The following is a 21,305-nucleotide window of genomic DNA, read 5'->3' as shown; positions in this document are numbered from 1 at the left end:
TAAATAAGCCAGTTCCAGAAAAGTCTATCAGCCGTAATAACACTAACCGTAACCTCCGCAGCAAGGCAACGGAATAGGGTACGGATTAGGGCAAGGGCAGCCAATCTGCAAACAAAAACGGACCCTGAACTTTGGCTAGAGCAAATGTAATGTTTTGCGGGAGAAAAAGTATAGCTTCCCCTGAGAGTTCTCGAAACGGACCAAACAATCCTACAGCGACGAATGCTACAATTAGCTGACGAGCGCACGCGACACAAAACTCTTCGCACCTCAGGAAGTTCAAACCAACGCCAAAGTCAACGGTTGAATTGCATATCGCGTGCAGTCGCTAACGCACGACACGCTGGCGCGTAATATTGGTCCAGTGGAGCCTCTCTACCAAGAGCGCACACCGCTCAGAACCACTGTACAATGCGGCTATCGTGGACGTGTACCGGGCAGCTCCTGGTGCTGCTGCTCTCGGTGCTTCGTTTTTCAGCAGCAGCAGCCAATCTCGCAAACAACAAAACGCTAGCGAAACTCACCGGACAGTTGCAGTCCGCATCCTTCACCCACACCGAGCTGCTGATAGGTGCGACAGCCGAAATCCTACTGCAGCACTACACCACCTTGACCAGCAAGCAGCTGTACGTGCGCTGGGAGGATGGCGCTTCAGGCCCGCTAGTCGACGAGATCCTGCGACGCACCGCCACCCATCTGTCCGTGCTGGTCGAGCGGGATCCACCGGTGACGCCGGCCGACGGGCTCGACCAGTCCCACCACCCGCAGCTGCGCCTGCTCAACCTGCTGCTCGTGACGGACCGCGCCGAGTTCGATCACGTTGTCGCCGGCCTTACCGACGAGCTGTACGACTATTCCGGCCTCTACACGGTGCTGCTGGTCGGTGCGTCCAGCAAGCGCCAGCACCTGGAAACGGCCGGCATCATCCTGCGCACCCTCTGGGCACTGTACATCGTGAACGTGGTGGTGCTGATAGGGGACGGGCGACAGCAGCAGGCGGACGGTGACGATGACGACGATGACGTGCGGCTCTACACGTACTTCCCGTACGGCGAGGATTACTGCGAGCGTGCCCTGCCCGTGGTGTGGAACGTGTACGAACGGGGCGTCGGCTTTGTGCATCGCGAGCACAGCCCGTTCCCCCCGAAGCTGGACAACTTTTACCATTGCCCGCTGGCGGTGGCCACCTTTCCCGTGTATCCCTTCATCATACCGAGCGCGATGATGGCGGACCTATGGCCGGGTCATCCCGAGCGCACCGAGCAGGAGGAGGAGGAGGACCTGAAAGGCATCGAGGCGATGGTGCTGCGGACGCTGCGCCAGCGGCTCAACTTTCGGCTGCAGCTGATGAACGTCGATCCGCCCGACTGGGGAACGGCTGGGCCGCGCGATCAGGCCACCGGAGCCTCCGCTTACGTAAGTAGTACCGAAGAGCCCGAGAAACCGTGTCCTTCTGCTTCGCAAAGAACTGCTGTGCAAACTCCTAACCTCACAAAACAGATTCGACATCTTCGCGCGAACCTAACGATCGGCTACTGGGCGACGACCCTGCACCGCAACCGGTACATGGCGAGCAGCTTCGCCTACTACACCTCCCAGCTGGTGCTGGCCGTACCGCCCGGCGCACCGTACACCTCGCTGGAGCTGCTCCGCTGCCCGCTCGCCAAACCGATCTGGACGTTTCTGCTCTGCTCGCTCGCGGCCGGGCTGGCCGTGATCGGGTTGCTCCAGTGGGCCGGGTCGCCCACCGCCCGGCACTTCGTGCTCGGGCACGACGCGCCCAACCGCGCCTGGCCGGCCATGATCGCCGTGCTGCTCGGTGCCGGCCTGTCCCGTGCGCCCCGGGGCAGCTTCGCCCGCGCCCTGCTGCTCTGCTGGCTCGCCGGCACGCTGGTGCTGCGCAGCGCCTACACCGGCTCGATGATACGGTTTCTCCAGTCCGACCGCAATCACACCGTGCCGGCCAACCTGCCGGCCCTGCTGGACGCCGGCTACCAGCCGTACATGTACCGGAACTACAGCTTCGTCTTCGACGCTTACCCGCACATCGGGCGGCGCGTCCAGCTTGTCACCGCGCACCAGTTCCGCACGGCGATTGTCCGCCGGCTGCAGCGGCCGGGCGCGCGGCTCTGCGTACTGCTGCCGCTCGAAACGGTCACGTTTCTGAACCGGAATCTGACGCGCACCGGCCAGCTGCTGCGCATTGCGCGCGAGCGCGTAACCGTCGCCAAGCTGGCCATCTACACGCAGCGGACGTCCGCGCTGCTCGGGCCGCTGAACAAGCTGCTGGAGCGGTTCGTCGCCTCCGGGCTGCTGCACCGGTGGGCCGCCCAGTACCACCAGCTGCGGTTCCTGGCCAACCCGTACCAGTACCGCGGCCGGCAGCAGCTCGTGCTCGCCGACATGGACGGCCCGTTCGAAATACTGCTGGTCGGGCTGGGCCTAGGCGCCGGCACCTTTCTCATCGAGCTCGTCGTTGGGCGTTGGGAGGGGGGGGGGACGCAAAAAACGCCAAAGCGGCGAGCAGAACAGCAGAACAAAAAACCGGACGGCCGTGTGTCTCTCATCGTGTGTCACGCGATCAATAATGACGAATGACGCAAGCACAGGCAATCAAAGGGCAGGTGAACACTATTACTACACAGTGCACGAGCATTAGACCGATAAGAATCGTTTGATTGAACAACGAGGCACACCCAACTCGCCCCGGGTCATTAGTATGCTCATCCTCCGCCCAAGGGCAATGAAAGTGCAAGCGACAATACAGGGTTTACTAAGTCGCTGCACAATTCATCTCACTTGAGGCGTTTTTTTTTCTATTCTGACGCGCTACTTCATTTGGCCCGAAATAATTTTCTATTCTGCCGCATTCATTTTCATCCATTATATGAAGTCTTTTCACAGGGGATGTTAGCTGATTTGAGCCGTCTGCGATATTTACTTTTTTTTGCAAAAATTAATTTTAGGGCTTTTAGTGCTGATTTATGATACAATTATGTTGTTTAACAAAGAATAGAAGTTTATCTTTGCTCTACAAATACAGAACATTCCAATTGCACTAATTAAAAAAAAAAACGTTAAGATTGCGAATCAGAATCAGATAGAGCTTTTCACATAGCGACATACGTAGAACAGATTTTGCTAAGAAATTAAATAAAATATTTAAAGCTTTCGCGACTCTTCTTTTTGATCTGTAACGACTTACATGGTCATACAAGGGTTCGAGTATTTTTTTAATACCACAAACAGCCGGACAATCAGTCCATGCTACAATCGATACGCGACTTGAACCCAAGACGAGGATGTTAAGTTAAGTAAAGTGCAGTTAAGTAGAGTTATGATAAGTAAAACAATAAAATAAAGTTAGCCCTACATTTGCTCTTACTACTGGATGAATAAACACATCAGAGCTGCAAAGCTTTGTAATGATACAGTAATTTCTACATCATCTATTAATGACCAGACTTCTGAAGTATGAAAGTACAAAACGGAGCCTGAAGTTGTCCAAGAAGAAGCTGTCCCGACATGGAGAAGATTATGGTCTGAAATAGACGGAGAGGCGTGTCATATAATCGGTATGACTGTAGGACACGACCAGTTGGTCTACATTTGCCGGAAAACTACCGCGAAGGACATGTGGGACAGTCTCCTAGGTACCCATGAAGTAGAATCAGTGAATACGATGATAATGCAAACGATGTGTTCCTTAAAGCTGCCCGCAAGACGGCAGTCTCCCGCAACAACTAAAGCAGTAGACGGCGATGCACAACCGTTTGGAAGTGGCATATGAGAATTTGACAAAGAATTATGTATAGATAATGAACAGTTCATGCTACAGATGACCGAGTCTTCAGTGTTCCCGGAACAGCAAACACAGCAGGAAGACTATGGCACCATAAACTACGGTTGACGAAACTGATGATCTAGGTCGACGACCTTCTCATTGTTGAAAGAAATATTCCAACGATCGAGTAGCTAAAGCGACGACTTTCTGATGAATTTGAAATGGCCGACTGTGCACAAACGAAGTTTTTCATGGAAATGCGAGTAGAGTATAACTGAAGCTGTAACAGGAGACAGGAATAAAAATTTAGAAAAAAAAATGATATGTCTGAATGTAATCCAGCGAAGACCCCGATGGAGAAAGGACTCTAATTGAATTGAGAAGGAAACCATACTTCACCGCCGTATCGAGAGAGTCGCTGGGCAGTTTGAGGTATCAAACTCAGGCTATGTGTGCGACAAGATTTGTGTCTGCTGCGACATACATAGGCGATTCATTGGGCAGACCGAGCGAGGATTCTTCAGACTTGAAGAATATGTCGATGCTAACTGGGCGTCTAATGCAGAAGAATGCTGAATCCAAAACGATAATACATACACTTGAATATAGAACATAATTTTATCAAAGATCATGATATGATGGTTATGTCAAGATACAACCGATTAGTACTGCTGAACAGCAAGCTAACTTATCAACGAAAGCTTTGATCATTTTATCAAAGATCATAATATGATTGTAATGTCAAGATACAATCGATTAGTACTGCTGAACAGCAAGCTAACTTATCAACGAAAGCTTTGTTGTGAAAGCAACATGTGTGCAATGAAGTAGATGGTGTATGCACATCATAGTAGTCTTTAGGAAATGTTCATTATAGTTAGTCTCGTTTCAAATACATTACACTCATGTTGGTTATTTAGTTTCTGATCTTTTTCACTGTGTAGTAACTCCGCTCAACAAGCTCTAAATGTTGACCGTTTCGAATAACATAGGAGCAAGATCGGCGACAGCATTTGAGAGGGGTTGTAGTATATCTAGGAATTATGTATAGTGTAACCGATCTTGGATGTCTATAACATAACAGCTTCATGTAAAAGTTAGATGTAATAAAACCACCAGCAAGAACGGACCTCTTTAGCGAACTTTCGTCTGAAATATAATAAATCATTCAAAGCAAAACATATTATGACTATCGTATCAAAAAGACAACAGTTTGTGACGCTTAAAAGAACATATCGCACTAAATCATAACGAACGTTTAATTATAGGTCCCCTAGTTTTTATGTGATATATGTAGGCCACGGAGGCCAGATACTTTTTCAAGAAATAAATAAATGTCTAAATTTTCTTCTAGATAACCAGGCACGAACACTAGGCGAACGATTGAGCACTTGGCAAACCGTGCCGCATCTGACGTTTGATCGATCGAAGTCGACAATTTTTAATTGAGATGGACAGTGTGCCAAAATGGGGCTGAATTATTTATAAGTAGTGGGGACATTATAAAAAATGCTGTCCTGCAAAAAAAAGGATATTTAGATTCTAAGCATGAGTGGCGCTAATTGTATTTCACAAAGTATCAACCGGAACTCGAAAAGGCGCTCGATTTTTTATGTTATATTATGTTCTAAATCGCCAAAATACCCCTTTAATCCACCCACAATGAGCGAATACTACGAATGAAGTTCCCAGAGGACCGAAAACCGGGAATATATCCCAGCCACAAAATGAGCACTCGATCGAATTGACCGCTGTATGCAAGACTACTAATTCCCAGGAGGATGTGGAGAACTTCACGGTCAATGGTAGATGTTGTTACACACACTAGTGATGTGCACTTCGAAAGTGCACCAACCAGCTCCGAACCACTGGTTTTCCGGAGATAGGTAGCAAACGATAGGGTAAAAACTAACCGAATCTATCTTCGCACCAGTGTGGAAGACAACACCCAGATGTGCAATGATCAAACTTACAGCTTCGTTCTTGCTTTCAGTATTGAAGGTATGTCATGCATTTTGAGGAATTCGTTGGTTACGACTCACTTATCAAATGTCGTCCCGATTGGATCGCCCGTTCTCGAGATATACAACTCTGCCACTCAACTAGGTGCAATACTCATCAAACTGTTTGATGAATTCTTTTCGAATTTATTTGCTCAACTGTTTAACGACCTACTTTAATGTCCGGCCCGCCTCAAGTGAAAGCCCGTAAGGTCGTGCACAGTGTACTTTTGGTCCCCCCAAACTATGATCAGACACTTCCGGTCCAGATATTGCACAGGGTTTCACTACGTTCAGTGGATGTACTTAAACTTCAGGATCTTCCGCAGTTTCCAATGGGATTTTCTCGTTTGACTTTTGATTGGAAATGCATTCTTAATTACAGGGTTGGTGGAGTCAACTTCCAATATCAACAGTATTTGAGATGTTTTTTTCTATAGCTGTCAAATGTTATATTAGAATTACCGTAAATGCTTGGTTCTTTTACGTGATTTTCAAGAGCTTACAAAGAACTGTCAGTCCTTGCTGGTGGCAAGAGTCGCATATCTCGAGAACGGGCGATCCAATCGGGACGACATTTGATAAGTGAGTCGTAACCAACGAATTCCTCAAAATGCATGACATACCTTCAATACTGAAAGCAAGAACGAAGCTGTAAGTTTGGTCATTGCACATCTGGATGTTGTCTTCTACACTGGCGAGAGGATAGATTCAGTTAGTTTTTACCGTATCGCTGGCAACCTATCTCCGGGAACTGTTGGAACGGTGCCTTCGAACCATTTCCCCCTCCCATCACTATTACAATAGCTACGCAAACAAGTACCTTCCATCATATAATCGATGAATTATGCATGAGCTGATGCACCGGGGTCCGACACGATAAGCGCGTTGTTTCAATATTAATCAACTACATAATTAAAGCCGCTCGGGGAGAACCCGCTAGTGCAGCCCAATGTGTGACAAAATGAGTGTGAGAGCGAAGCCGGACAGTGGAAAGGATTCAAGTTCACTGCTTCACCGTGACCATGTGCAACGAACACTTGCGTTTCGTCATGCTGCTGCTGCTGCTGCTAGTGACGCTGCAACAGCACACGGCCGGCAGTGCCATCGCCGACGAACGGCCCAATCACATCGACCGCTGGGTTTCCTGTATCGGTGAGATAGTGCTGGCCAATGCCGACACCTTCCGGCACGAGCTAAACATCTTCACGCTGGGTGGAGGGGAGACAGAAGAAGAGAGCCTACATTTCGAGCACGATCTACTGGATCGACTCTTGGCACGGTTGGTGTACCAACACGCCGGCAAAAAACCGTTCACCTTCAACCTCGCGCCGTACGATCGCACGGTCAGCTACAACCAGCGCAACCTGGTCCTGATCCTGCTGCACGATCTGCGCCAGCTCGAGCAGCACCTGCTGCCCCAGCTGGCGGCGAAGAATGTGGAACAACGCGGCTACTTCCTGCTGCTGCTGGTGCCTTCCAACGCAACAACGACGACCACCGCGGAGAAGCACGTTGCCGCCACGTTTCGGCTGCTCTGGAGCGTCCGCCTGCACAACGTGGTGCTGGCGCTGGAACGACGACGCCCGACGACCCGGATAGACCTGCTCGCGTACGACCCGTACGGCCCGGGGTGCTGCGGCTGCAGCCGTCCCCGCCTGCTCGCCCACTGCAACGCGCCACCCCCGCCACTGTACGATCGGTTCGGGCGCAACCTGCACGGCTGCCAGCTGCGCATCGCGTCGTTCGAGCGGGCCCCCTTCCTGGAGTTTGTGCACCGGCCGGGACGGAACGGGACGGCCACCGCCACCCCGAAGCTGACCGGCATCGAGGGCAATCTGGTGGAGCTGCTGGCCGCGCACCTCAACTTTCGCGTCGCGATCGTGCAGCCGGCGGACGGGCGGACCTGGGGCCGCATCTACCCGAACGGCACGGCGAACGGGGCGCTCGGGCTGCTGCTGAACGGCACCGTCCACATGACGGTCGGCGGCTACTTCCCCTACCCGGCCCTGCTCGCCGCCACCACGCAGACGCACCACTACTACACGGCCGAGCTGGTGCTGGCCGTGCCGGAGGAGCTCGCGACGCTCAGCCCGCTCGAGCAGCTGCTCAAACCGTTCCAGCCCGCCATCTGGACGGTGGTGGCGGTCGAGCTGGCGATCGGGGCGCTCGGGGCGCTGCACCGCCGCCACCGCCTCCTGCACTTCTGGCGCACCGTCATCGGCGAGTCGCTGCCGGGGCGCACCGTCCCACGCCGCACCGTGGCCCGGCTCGCCCTGCTGCTCTGGGTCGTGCATGCCGCGCTGCTGCGCGAATCGTACAAGGGCTCGCTGGTGGGCTTCCTGACCGAGCCGAACCCGCTCGCCGACATCCACAGCCTGGAGGCGCTGGTGCAGGCCGGCTACCGGTTCGTGATGACCGAAACGGTCTACCACACCGTGTTCGACCGGTCGAGCACGAACCGTCGGCCGCTCGCCCCGCACCAGGTGCTGCTGATCAAGTCGGCCGACCGGCAGGCGCTGCTCGAGCGCACCATCCGCAGCCGGGACCGGCTCGCCTTCACCAGCACCCGCGAGGAGATCGTGAAGTTTAACTCGCGCAACCGGACGGACATCAACTACCGCACGTCGGACGAGACGCTGCTGACGTTCCACTTCGCGATGTACTTCAAGCGGTCAAGCCCGATCGCGGCCGCGTGCGACTGGTACATACGGCGCGTCGTCGCGACCGGCTTCGTCGCCCGCTGGCACCACCAGCATCTCGATCTGCGGTTCGAGCGGCCGACGCTCGCGGGCAGCGGCCAGGCGGAGGTACTGCAGCTGCACCATCTGCACGGCAGCTACCTGCTGCTGGCCGCCGGGCTGCTGCTTGCCACCGCCATCTTTACCCTGGAGCTGCTGTGGGGTAGGTGGTGCGAGCGGAGGCGTCGACCCAACTACCCCGGACCGTACCCTTACCTGCACGAGCTGAGTCGACAGTACCCGGCAGTAGGCCGGCGTAAACGTACGCGGCGCATCGCCTAGCGCGTTGCCATTAGACGTTTCCCTATATACTTATGAGCGCTATCCCTCTCTCTTCATCTCTCTGGCTTAATTCAAAACATAGCAACAAAAAAAGGACAAATGTTTCACCCCACCTATGTAAATCACACACCCCCCCCCCCCCCCCCTCTCCCCAAAAATCGCTACAAAAAGGGCACGCATCCCAAGCCGACCAACCACACTCACTACACGTCCGCGCACGCTAGCGCACCGAGCAAGTAAGCATCGTAAGAGACCAGAGAGGAGAGTCACAAACACACCAGCACACGGAAATATGGAAACGGTCCCACTGTTTACGGCGATGGGCCACCGGGTGGCCAAGCTGCCGCCGGCCCAGCAGAACGAAATCATCGGCAGCGTGCTGCGGATGATCGACGCGTCCCAGCAGCTGCACGACAGTGCCGCCCTGACGCAGGCCGACTTTCAGCGCCCCGCCCGCCACAACCTGTCCAAGAGCGTGTCCCAGTCGGCGGCCACGCTGCTGAACGGCGGGGCGGCCCCCCTGGTCGCCTCGCCGATCGTCTCCTCGCCGTCCTGTCTGCTGTGAGCCGGCGACCGGAGAGGAGAGTGTGGTGCGATGCGGATTGTAACAAACATTAGCTTACTTACTCGTTCTACGTTTTTAGTTGCGTTGTCGGTAGTGTCTTCTTAACAATAAAGGTAGTTATTTTTTTGCATTTTTAAAATGGAGGGTTATTTTTTAGTTTTCAGTGAAGTTGTGAGATAACAAGGGTGAGTGCGTATTTCAACCTTTCACAGGTGCTGCCTAATAAAAATGCTTGTAGAGGCCACTGCAGTCTGAACTTTGGGAGAGCATTTGCCTAAAATGCAGCCAAGGACAGTCTAAAAAGCGGTGCGAAAACAGATACAGGTTGGCCACTCGAATCAGGATTTTAAATTCCCGGGTTTTCCCGGCTTTTCTCGGGTTTTCTCAGTTTTTCTCGGTTTCCCGGTTTTTCTCGGTTTTTCTCGGTTTTCCCCGAATTTTTTTGGGATTTTCCCGGTTCACTATACATCGTGTGTCGGTTATCGATACTTCAATTCCAAATTATTATATCATAAAGCGTTTTCAAAAATCGATATCTTTATAAGACGGGCATTACGGGAAAGATGGACACTTGTCATAAATACTGGATAAACGTTACATTCATTATATTCAACAATGCAACATCCAATCTGATGGTGTGACAACACATTTGAGAACCATTTTTGGCAAATCAAACCAGAAACCATTCTATCAAATTTGTACAAACAAATTTTAAATCGTGTGCTCGTTTATGGATCTAATTTGACAACTATAAATCTTAAGCTTTTTAAATATGCATTCTTTACATTTTACATTTTTTACATAATGTCTTTAGATGTCTTCACACAACCTTAAAAAGGGGTAACCGTTCCATGGACCAATCAGCCACTGGAGAAATCATAAAAATCTGCGAAGAACAGAATTCTGATGAAACAGCAGCCATGCATTATGCTGTTACTCGCACGACGCTGATGATGCACATCACCACTAGACACATGAGATTTCAGGGTTTTTTTTTACATGTTGGGACACTTTCCTGATTGTGTTTTACGGGAAGTGTACTTTATGTGCTAAGAAGTGGGTTCTACGGCACCCTTTTTCAACAGGCTCTTATCTATTTACTCCTGCGTAGAAACACAAGCTCATGATTTTAACCTCAACACATGGTTCAACACAAGCCAGAATAGAATTTGCTACCTAATACATGACGTAGAAAAGGAAATGGCCTAAGTTTACCCATTCCATTCCATTCGAAAAGAATCCACGATAATGGCTGGACTATCAGAACGGTTGTTCTTCGATTCTCGGAAACGGTGAGGAAGGTAGCAATGCTGATCCATAGCGCTAGTGAAGAATGGATGAGTTAGTGCAAATCTCGTGAAAAGAAAGAATCAACGATCGGATTGCAGAAGCGACGTCAGCTCAACCTGCGCGTATCAGCGTGGGAACCCAGTCAACCGGGCGAAATGAAGGTAGAGGCCCCTAAACCAAAATGCAAAATGTCAATGTACAGGCCATGTGTGAGTGGTTAACCTTAATTCGACACGACCGCAACTTCACGAGAGATCAATATCGTTAACAAAAGACGAATGCAAGGTACAACTGAAAAAATTCAGAAAAAAATTCAGAATTCAGAAAAAAGTCTGAATTTCGCACACTATTTCGTTTGTCACATCGTGCACGAAATATCAATCGAAAACACAGCTGAAAAGTGACATTTTCACTCACTTGGGAACAGGCACACCATGCCCGAAATGTGCAAGAACCGGTATCGGTGAACGTGGTTATTGCACCAGTGCGAATAAGAAGTACATATATTGCGTACCATGTGTGAGATACGGAAAATGTGTATGGACATTGGTGCGATGTTGCTGGACTGTGGTAAGTTGGGAACAATATACAAAACATCCCGTTGATTTAAAATGCACTTGGTACGATCGTAAACAATGATCGCAAAAATTTGTGATAATTTCCCGTTTTTTTTTTTTATTTCCTGGGTTTTCCTGGTTTTCCCCGGAAAAATAAAGTTCCCGCCTAATTCCCTGATTTCCCGGTTGAGTGGCCACCCTTGGATAGAGATGATTGGAAGGCAGAGAAGCGCAGTGAGAGATAGGCTGCGTAAGAACAGTTCAGGAGAGTGAGATGAGATGCCCAATCTCCAAGGGTTGAGCGATGCGCCAACAATAGACAGCGTGGCGTTTTTGGAAGCGACAAGTATCCAGGTGGAAAGGACAAAGCGAAGGAGATGCTTTCGTGATGGATTCCCAAACAGCTAAAATGGGTACACTTTCGATCGTTGGTATTAAGACCAAAACCGAAGATACTGGCGATTTTGTTGGCAAGCTAAGAACGATCCCAAGAGGTGTACTGCAACTGTTCGTACCCAGGAGAAGAAGGATATCTGCGAGACGCTCGCCTTAATGTAAAAAAAAAACCACAACCGGGATGTTCAATGTACGCAGCAGGAAGAATACTAAGATTGGACAAGCCGTTCGTTGGAATTCTAAATACGAAGGCAGCTTCTTGGGTTATAGTGCGAAGACGCTGCCAAAGTGAGACTGTGAGACTGTGCTAAGAAAACTTAGTGTCACTGTCTACGATGAACATTTAGAATTCGCTTCTACCAAAAACGGGATACTTCATTCGAGGACACGGTGTTATCAACAATTGTTTCGGATAACGGTAGCCATTGTTACATCCACGTAATTCCATACTTTTTGTAAGAAAGGTGGAACTAATCACTTGAAATCCGCTCCATATCATCCCATAATATAATGGCCAGATGAAGCAGAAAGATTGGATGATACTTTCTAAAAGAAAGAATTGATGAAAATCAACAAATGAGCGAAGATAGCGCGCTCTCTACACTTTTTCCTTCAAGTTGTCCCAAATATTTAAAATAGCTATCAATAATATTTGCAATGCTTCACAATCAATTATAACATCAAATATATAGGTTTGAAACGTATTAAACTATTGTGTGTACACAATGAATGTGTATGCACTGTATGTGTTTTGGCATGGAGGTTTGTTTACATTTTTGAAAATTAAAATTGAATGATTTTTATGTTATTATTCATGTGAATAACTAGTAAATGATTTGTTGAATCTTCCCCCTGCAGATGGACATTAATTTAAACTATGAAAATGCTTCATTGTTGAGATGAAAAGATAGGCGTATTGCAGTGCATCATGACAGGTCTATAAGACATCGAACAGCTGACAGAGCACCTATCGAACAGAGCCGTGTTTGTTTGTCTCGTTCGATTGGTCCCAGAGCGCCGCCTAAGCCAACAAGGGCTCGCTATTTCATAGCAGCAAGAAATCTGTTTAGCATGACATGATCAGGAAAGCAAATCGTACAATACTAGTAGGGCGAGATTCGATAACGGCAATGAGTAACTTAAACGAGCGCTAGAAATGGAACGTTCACAGCAATGTGCTCATAATTTGGAGGTTTGGTCTGCAAATAAAGTACGATCCCTAGATGAATAATGTAACGATTCGAACCCGTCGCTCTATGAGAAGCTCGCCGTAATGTACAAATGCAAAACCTGCAAATTCAAAGCCCAAGAACCGCCCGGCCACCACGGACTGTACTAGAAGAAGTAGAAGAGGACGCAAGAAGTTTACCTTAATTGTGCGTATAAGTGGAAAAAAATATTCCGCTCAAAAGGAATGAGAATATAGGCAATAGCTGGAAAATCCAACTCAAAGTGTTGCATCTGTGATAGTGTGATACTAACGACAGCGATTACTAACCACAGCATCGAATCCGCATTACTTGCCTAGAGCAACACACACCAACATCGAAAAGGGTAAAAACTAATCTACAAGCACATGTTCTCAATATTTCTTTTCCTATTTAGTCGTTGGTGTACGTTGGAATAGCGATCTCGGATGTTCAGACCGTTTTGGTGTTGTTAATTTTTATTTACATTATGGGAAAAGGTATAAGAAAAATAACTTAACTGTATAGTTATAGATCACTTGCTTTTTTCTTTGCTCACAACCCCCTTAGGCAACGTACGCGAGACTTGTACACTCTCACACACAGGTGTGCGTTTGTACACGCAAGAGAACGCAACTGGAGAGCGTCGATAATGACAACAAATGTGAACCAGCGTCCGGGGCCCACCGCTCTCTTCCGGACGCTCTCTGCTCTACAAAAACACACCTGAGTGATTCAATATAACGCACGCGGTCCTTTTCTATAACTATGTTTTTTCCTGTTTGCTGCCTTCTCGCTCGCTCACTGTCTTATGCTTAAAAACTTTTGCATGGTTTTTCTTTTTTCAACTCTTTCCTCAATGTTCATTTCTTTGGATCAACGTTACTGTGGGGGCGTTTTTGTTATTGTTTTTGTTTTAAATACGTTCTTAACACGAAGGCTGGCACCATCGTTTACTGTGACGGTTTCAAAGTTTATCTTACAATCGTTTTCATTGTGTGTATGTGTGTGTGTGTGGTCATTGTCTCTGTCTTGCTAAAAACAAAAATGCAACTGAATTAAAATTAAAAACAAACGCAAAACAAATGCACTTATTGTGGGTACGAAATGGCAACGGATGGCTGCAATGTTTAGAAAAGATGTTTAGTTTCAGGGGGTAAAAAAAGTTTTAATTTTAATCAGAAACAAAAGGAAAGGAACACATTTTGCTGATCGCGTGGGTATTGGAAAGGCCACACACCAGGGAGAGTGTGAAAAGAAATGTAAGTCATGCACAGTGGTAAAAATAACATCGCATTTAAAACAGGATTTAAGGCGACTCGGTAAAACAAAAAGGATATTTGGCAGACACACGAAAACAAACCCCCAGTTGCAAACACAGGAGACACAATTTGTACCGTAAAGAGTGATGTCACACTTCGCAAACATACTCCGCGGAGCTTCCTCTGCTTCCCTGACTCGCGTCGAAACCGGTCCGCGATAGGGTTCTGCCGCCCTGCTTTTAACCCAGCCTTTTGACTATCAGTAACCCATACACACATACAACTTTCTTCTTTGTCACTCTTTTCTCTCTCTCTAACGCTCTCAAATCCTTTCATTGTATAATAGTTTGTGTTAACTGCACTGTATATGTAGGTTCAGAATATTAAAGCAACTGTTATTTAAAAAAACAAACCAACACGGTGCTCTAAATTCTAGCGAGAGACTGCTTGCTTGTGTATATGAAGAAAAAAAACGGAAATGGAATGACAAACGGATGGGTGGACGAAGGAGGTTAAGGAATTTAGTTTTTCGTCAATTTCTTGTTTTTTTTTGTGTAACGCGGGGATGTGTATTAATTAAATGCATTCGAATTGCTATCTATACAAACGCGTCCAAACACAGTAAGCGCACAAACTGAACCGAGGCTATCGAATAAAAACCATTTTGCTGTTACTGCCGGTGCACTGCGCCTGGCGGCTATATGTTATGCTCTACTTACTAAGCGTGCTTGCACACGCACACACACGCACAAACACATCAGGCCAGCTCTCCAGTGATAAACGTGTGGAGCAAATGTGTACCCCACTCTCTCTCTCTCTCTCTCTCTCTCTCTCTCGCTCTGTTTCATCCCTTGCGCGTTACACATCATTAGGCACATCATGGTAGAACAACTTTGTCCTTTTTTTCTGTCCGCTCCTTCCCCTAAATCGTGCGCGTCTGTGTTTCTACTACTGCTACACGCGGGATTAGGTTTTGTTTTTCTTCCTTTTGTAAACGGAATCAACTACATAATTTATCCCTATTAATGGTAAAAACGCACATTTCATGCTCAACTGATGTGTATATGTGTATATGTGTATGTCTTTTGTTGCTTGTGCAAAACGAGTAATTTATCCTACAACATAATAAGGTTAGAATAGGGGAGTGCTGGAGCGAGCGAGAAGGGGGAGGGGGGGGGACAGGTGTCAGGAGAAAAGGGAGCATTTTTGCACTCTCGGTAGCTTTTTTCCTCAATGGCTGGTACGCCGCCCGAAGCTAACTCTGCGCTCCCGTTTTCCTGCTGGCTCCCGCCGCCGCCGCCGTTCTCCTCCAACCACTCCACCATCTTAGCTTAGGCTTGTAACATTCGTATTGGGCGTATAGACACACTTAAAGAATAATGCATTCACATAAGTCTTGCTTCGATTAATTTTAAATAAGCCATTGTAAAGTGTTTCGCCCTAAATGGTTCCCGTTCCTTTTATTCGCGAAACAACAATCTTGCTATTAGTAGCACACACTCACACACCCACCTTGTTATAGCACAAACAAACGGCCACGCGACGACGGCAACAAATGCCGAAGCAATAATTGCTTAAGCTCTTGATTAGATTACTTCCTTACAGGAGGGGATATACTACTCCGCTGTTGTGTACCGAGGTTTTAAGATAATTCGCAAAACCCCTGTAACACTAACAAACACATACACACACACATACACACCTGCACGTACGATGATGATATGGTCGAGCCAGCGATTTTACGTTTACACAACGCGTAATGTAAATATATAAATAAGTGTGTACGTGTGTGTGTGTGTGGGTCCATCATCTAGGAGAACACTTTTGCTTCTAGTGACAGAAAAATGACAAATTGGGGGGAAAATAGCATTCATTAATGTGGTGGGAGTTTGAACCAATTCAACCAACTGCGCAAAACCGTTCGCAAACAGTATTGGGGGGTGATATTGGTTCGAAGCGACAAAATAGCAACATTATTTGGCTTTATCCTTGTTGCCAAAACACAACCAACTGACAAGAGACAAAAAAAACGCCAACAAATTCCAATGAACGGCGTAACCCACATGTACACACTTCTGCATGTAACCCTCACTCTCACTTAAACAGTGTGGATTTGTGGTTTTGTGTTACGTCCAGCAAAAAAAAACAAAGTGGTGTTACCTGCTCTCCCACACAGTGTGTAACCAAAGTTCTCTTACGTAGATAGTCTATTATTTTGGCAACGTGTTATAGTAACCCCGGCTACTGTGCTTTGCTCGTTAAGTACCGAACCCTACTAACCCACCCACCCACCAACCCCAAGTAACAAAACCACAGCACTTCTCTCCCCGGCCCTCTTCCTGAGAAGTTGGGGCGAAGCAGCTGTTTTCCTCGTTCTGACTGATTTTTTTTTTTGTTTCTCGTTGTGCATCGTTCTCTTTCAGCATTGGGCGGGTGGGAGCGAGCGCAAAGCGCCTTACGTCACAACAATGACTCTTCTCTTTCAGAGCAGCACATTTCATCCCGGTGTCGTGTTACAGGGGGCTTTCCAAGACATTGTATGCAATGTATGCTCCTGCATATTTTGTCGCTCACGAAAATTACTTTGACCCCTGGCAGGTATTTGTACTTGCATTAGTCCAAATACCTACTAGGTGTCAAAATAAGTTTCGTGAGCGACAAATTATGCGGAACACATAGCAAAATGAATTGTAAAACCCTGTAATATATATTAATATATATATTACTCCCTCTTTTTCCAAGGTTAAATTTTCTCGTTCTCTTCTTGTTCTCTCTTATTGTTCTCTCTTATTGTTCTCTCTTCTTGTTCTTTCTTATTGTTTTCTCTTATTTTTCTCTTCTTGTTTTCTGTTCTTCTTCTCCTGCGAAGGCTCCTCGTTTCTTTATCTTCTCTTTCTTCTTCTCTTTTCTTCTTTTTCTCTTTTCTTCTTTTTCTCTTTTCTTCTTGTTCTCTTTTCTTGTTCTTTTCTTGTTCTCTTTTCTTCTTCTTCCCTTTTCTTCTTCTCGTTCTCTTCGTCTCTTTTTCTCTTCTGCTCTTTCTCCTTCTCTCTTCTCTCGATCATCTTACTTAAGCAGATAGAAGTTGAATTTTCTTTTCCTACGGGAAAACTAATGCTTCGATCGAGCATTACTGTTTCTATTTTGTGTTTCTGTTGCTCGCATTGTGTGAGTGTGTTTTTTCTTCGTCTAACACCTCTACCAACCGTCGTACTAATACAATAGCCGATCCTATTTTATCAGCAGATAATGGCATCCTTTTCGCACTGCTGTAGCGTCTTGTGACCGGGTGAAGCGAGGTGCCGGCTGTCCGCACCGCCTACCGATGATGCTTCGGTACAATTCAATGCACATAGCGCGGCACCGGCCGCTACCGTTGTTCGGCAACTGCTATTACTACTATTACTATTACTACTGCTGCTGCACCCATTGCTGCTGCTGACCGGTGGTGTGACAGGGGCGAAGGAGGAAGCATGTTCGGGCGGGTCGCAGCATTCAACGTTGCCACCGTTACTACTGCTCGCATTGCAGCTGCTCGCTGCCATCCCTGTCGTACCGGAGGGGCTTACAATTTTGCTCTCCATCTCTTCGAGTGACACCATCGTGTTTGCATCCTGTTTGCTGGTGGTGGTGGTTGTCGCCATCTCGCCCCCAGCAGGCACCACCAACTGCTGCTGTAGGTGCATCTTCTGTATGTACTTCTTCACACAGGACGGTGAACCTTGGCGGGACACGAACGGGCTGCCGGGGCCACCACTAGCCGCACCTGTCACGCCACCACTGTTGTTGTTATTGTTGTTGGGCGGCGCCGGATGCAGCACAGCCTGATTGGCGTGGTGTTGGTGGCTCGAATTGAGCACGTGGTGACTGTTCGCGCCATTGCTGTGATGCAGGTGGTTGTGGTGGTGGTGATGGTGGTTTTGATGAAGATGGCTACTGTGATGGTGATGATGGTGGTGATTATGATGCTGCAGATGGTGGTGATGGTGGTGGTGCTGCTGAAGGTTGTAGTGCAGCCCGCCCCCGTCGTTCAGCGGCTCGACCGGCAGGGCCTTGCGGCTCACCTTCGGCGTGGTCGGCGCGTCCGGAAACAGCGCACACGCGGCGCTGCTTACCACCAGCCCGCCTCCCCCGCCGCCCACAACAATCACATTCTCCTTGTTGTCCTCGGTGGACGCGGAGGAAGCATCGGAGGGTATTACCATGGTGCCACCACCACCATTGTTGTTGCGCTGCAGCGGCCTTAACTCACCAGCAAGCGACGGCGGAGATGCTGTTCCCCCTCCTTCGTCGCTTTCATCTCCTCCACCTTCTCCCGCTCCCGCATCGTACTGCGGCTTTTCTTCCGATGGTGCGATTACTGTGCCATTGTTGCTGCCGGCTGCCAGCATATGCTGCTGCTGCTTCGTACCGGTTTCGTGCGGCCGCACCACTCCTCCCACCACGTTACAACCGTTGCTGCTGCCATTCTCTAGTACCAACGCTCCGCCACCGCCGCCGCCACCGCCTCCGCCACCATCACCATTTGTCGGTTCGCATTTATTCAGCAGCGCATCGTCACCCATCAGGGTGGTGGTGGTGGTCGTGCTGTAGTCCCACTCGCCAATGCCCGTCCCATTGCGGCTGAGCGTTGCGCGGGCAGCCAGCAGCTCTTCCCGCAGGCACACCGTCTTCTCTTTCAGCCACCGGTGCTCGAGACACTCGTCCACCGTCAGTCGTTCCCTAAAATGTACGCAAAAAAAAACGCCACAAATCGCACAAACACACACACACAGAAAAGTTTAGTACACGTTTTATTAGTGCAAGCTACATTACTACTTCCAGCCTGGCAACCTACTTTGGCTTGATGCGCAGCGCACTCTTGATGAAGTCGATCGCATCGCTCGATATTCCGTCGAACAGCTCGTCCGGAAAGGTGAGCGAGCATTTGGTGACGTTCAGGAACGTTTCCTGCTTGCTGTCTCCGCCGAACGGCGACAAACCGGTCAGCAGGACGTAGGCGACCACGCCGATCGACCAGATGTCCGTCTGCAGGGACAGCGGATCGTAGTGCAGCACCTCCGGCGCGACGTAGTCGGGCGTGCCGACGATCTCGTAGATCTTGTTCTTCTCCGCTATGAACCGGGCGATGCCGAAGTCGCACAGCTTGAGCCCATCTGAGCGAGTGAGTGTGGCGGGTTTGGGAGGGCATGAGTGAAGAAAAAAAAACAGTTTCTTTTTAGTTTCGGGTACCAGATGACAGCGCTACTGAGCTATATATTAATACAATAGTACGCGCGTGCAGTTTTCGTGTCACGGGGTTCGGCCCGCCCTTACCGTCAACGGTTTTGCCCGCCAGCAGTATGTTCTGTGGCTTCAGGTCGAGATGGGCGATCGATTTGCTGTGCATGTGCTGGAGGGCGCGCAAAATTTCCCGCATGCAGACGCGCGTCTTCTGCTCCGACAGGTGGCCCTGCTCGTCGATCAGTGTCTGCAGCTCGCCACCGGTCGCTCTGCCGCCACAGGGGGGAGAGAGAGAGAGAGAGAGAGAGAGAGAGAGAGAGAGAGAGAGGGAAAGCATAGAAACAAGGGACACACGCGTTGATTAGATTGGACACACGGAATTGGCAGCGAAAGCTGCTCCCCCTCCCCAATTACTACTTACAGCTCCAGTATGAGCGCGATCTCCGAGCGCGTCTCGTGGACGGCCTGCAGCTTGACGACGTGGTCCGAGTCGGCACACAGCATCAGTACCGCGATCTCGTGGTTGATCTCGTTCAGGCAGCACTGGCCCCGCCGCCGGCGGCGCAGAAACTTGGCCGCATAGCTGATGCCGGACTGCTTCGATATGGCACTCCGCACGATTCCGTACATTCCCCTGAAGAATGGTGTGTGGTGCGCGCGTGTTTGGGTAACAACGCGGTAGGGAGGTTTATAATGGTGATTTTTGTTTTCGTTTTTTTGTTCTATTCTATATGATTGTGCGTCGATTCTACTGGTGCGCAGTGTGCTAAGGGCGGAATGTGTTAGCATAGGGGGCAGAGCGTAGATCTTATTCGTACCATTGGCGATTCTTCGCGTGTGCAATACATTATTGGGATGCGCAGCGACTTTCTCTTTAAAGCAATGCAAATGTTTTGGATTTGATTTCTTCGTTCTGTGGCTTCGTAATTTTTCTTGTTCTTCGAATGGTTTCAACATTTCAAAGTTGCATCCTTTTCGAGTAATTTTGACGGATTGTATTGAATGGTTGCATTTTCTTTTTGAATAACAATCAATTTCGAACGCACGGGAATATCTTAACAACAGAACGAAACAATCACGCTGAGCGTTCACAAACACTCTCAAAAAAAAAAGAACACAGATTTTTTTCCGAATATACCCCCCTCCCGCTCGCAAAGCATAATTTTACTACCGAAGTAAAGTTTGCATAGTGTTAGGAGCAAGCATACAATATACAGGCGAACTAAAATCTACAGCGAATTAAAAAGCAAGACATTTTCCCAAGAAACCCCCCTTTACCGATACTGCAAAATGTAATAAAAAGATCTGACTGAAACAAAATCCATATAAGCGTTACGTATTCAATTGGGATAATCAGATATGATACTCAAAACGATTGGTGTGAGCAATGCATGGCTTCGTGACATTTTTTCGACCATCGCCTGGTCAATCACTATGTCATGACATTTTTTTTTTTTCAAACAAGTCATGACAAATTCTGGCTGAAACAAAATCATGTCAGCGTCACGAGCTCTACTGTCATGATCAGAGGTGAGACTCAAACAGTTGGTACGACCATCACATGCTTGGTGACATTGTGTGTAACCAACTCTTGGTCTGTCACTTGATTGCGACATTTTCCGTCGGTGATCATCGCGATAGTCATGGGAGATATGCGGTGCGTGCGAGTGGTTCCAAAAAACAAAATGAGCGTGGTATCCTCGCTCTGTTTGATCAGACCGACAATCAAAGCAGACAAAGCGAGTAAGAATGCTCACTGCTTTGGACCACGTATATTCTAAATGTAGAATGTTATAATTTTCATTGGGAGAAAATGTCATGATCAAGTGAGTGACCAAGTGTTGGGTGCTAAACAAATTGTCACCAAGAATGTGATTGGTCCACCAACTGTTTGAATCTCACCTTTGATCATCTCAGGAATCTCAGTCATCTTGCTTGAGCTTCGTTTTAGTCATGAGTGTGGGTGACTGCAACAGTGGCGATTGGCAGCCAGAAAAAAAGTTATGATTATGCTCCTGTTG

The 21,305-nt window shown here is 48.5% G+C and overlaps 2 protein-coding genes across 2 annotated transcripts; one reads left to right on the top strand and one right to left on the bottom strand.

Annotated features, from left to right (window-relative positions):
* Positions 1-292: 292 nt before the first annotated feature.
* Positions 293-8,885, top strand: LOC120961253 (uncharacterized). Its single transcript, XM_049610991.1, has 2 exons — positions 293-2,577; positions 6,762-8,885. The coding sequence occupies exons 1-2, from the start codon at positions 412-414 to the stop codon at positions 8,805-8,807; spliced, it is 4,212 nt and encodes a 1,403-aa protein (XP_049466948.1). The 5' UTR covers positions 293-411; the 3' UTR covers positions 8,808-8,885.
* A 4,362-nt stretch (positions 8,886-13,247) lies between these two features.
* On the bottom strand, positions 13,248-21,031 carry LOC120951154 (death-associated protein kinase related). The gene is made up of 4 exons (XM_049608397.1): positions 19,706-21,031; positions 19,378-19,553; positions 18,899-19,217; positions 13,248-18,783 (listed from the first exon to the last, which is right to left on the bottom strand). Exons 1-4 carry the CDS (start codon positions 20,239-20,241, stop codon positions 17,301-17,303), a joined length of 2,514 nt encoding a protein of 837 aa, XP_049464354.1. The 5' UTR covers positions 20,242-21,031; the 3' UTR covers positions 13,248-17,300.
* Between the last annotated feature and the right edge of the window lie 274 nt (positions 21,032-21,305).

The sequence above is a fragment of the Anopheles coluzzii genome, chromosome X, assembly GCF_943734685.1.
Source record: "Anopheles coluzzii chromosome X, AcolN3, whole genome shotgun sequence".
Classification (NCBI taxonomy): domain Eukaryota; kingdom Metazoa; phylum Arthropoda; class Insecta; order Diptera; family Culicidae; genus Anopheles; species Anopheles coluzzii.
Note: the sequence above shows the minus strand (reverse complement) of the source record. Positions and strands in the feature narration are given on the sequence as shown.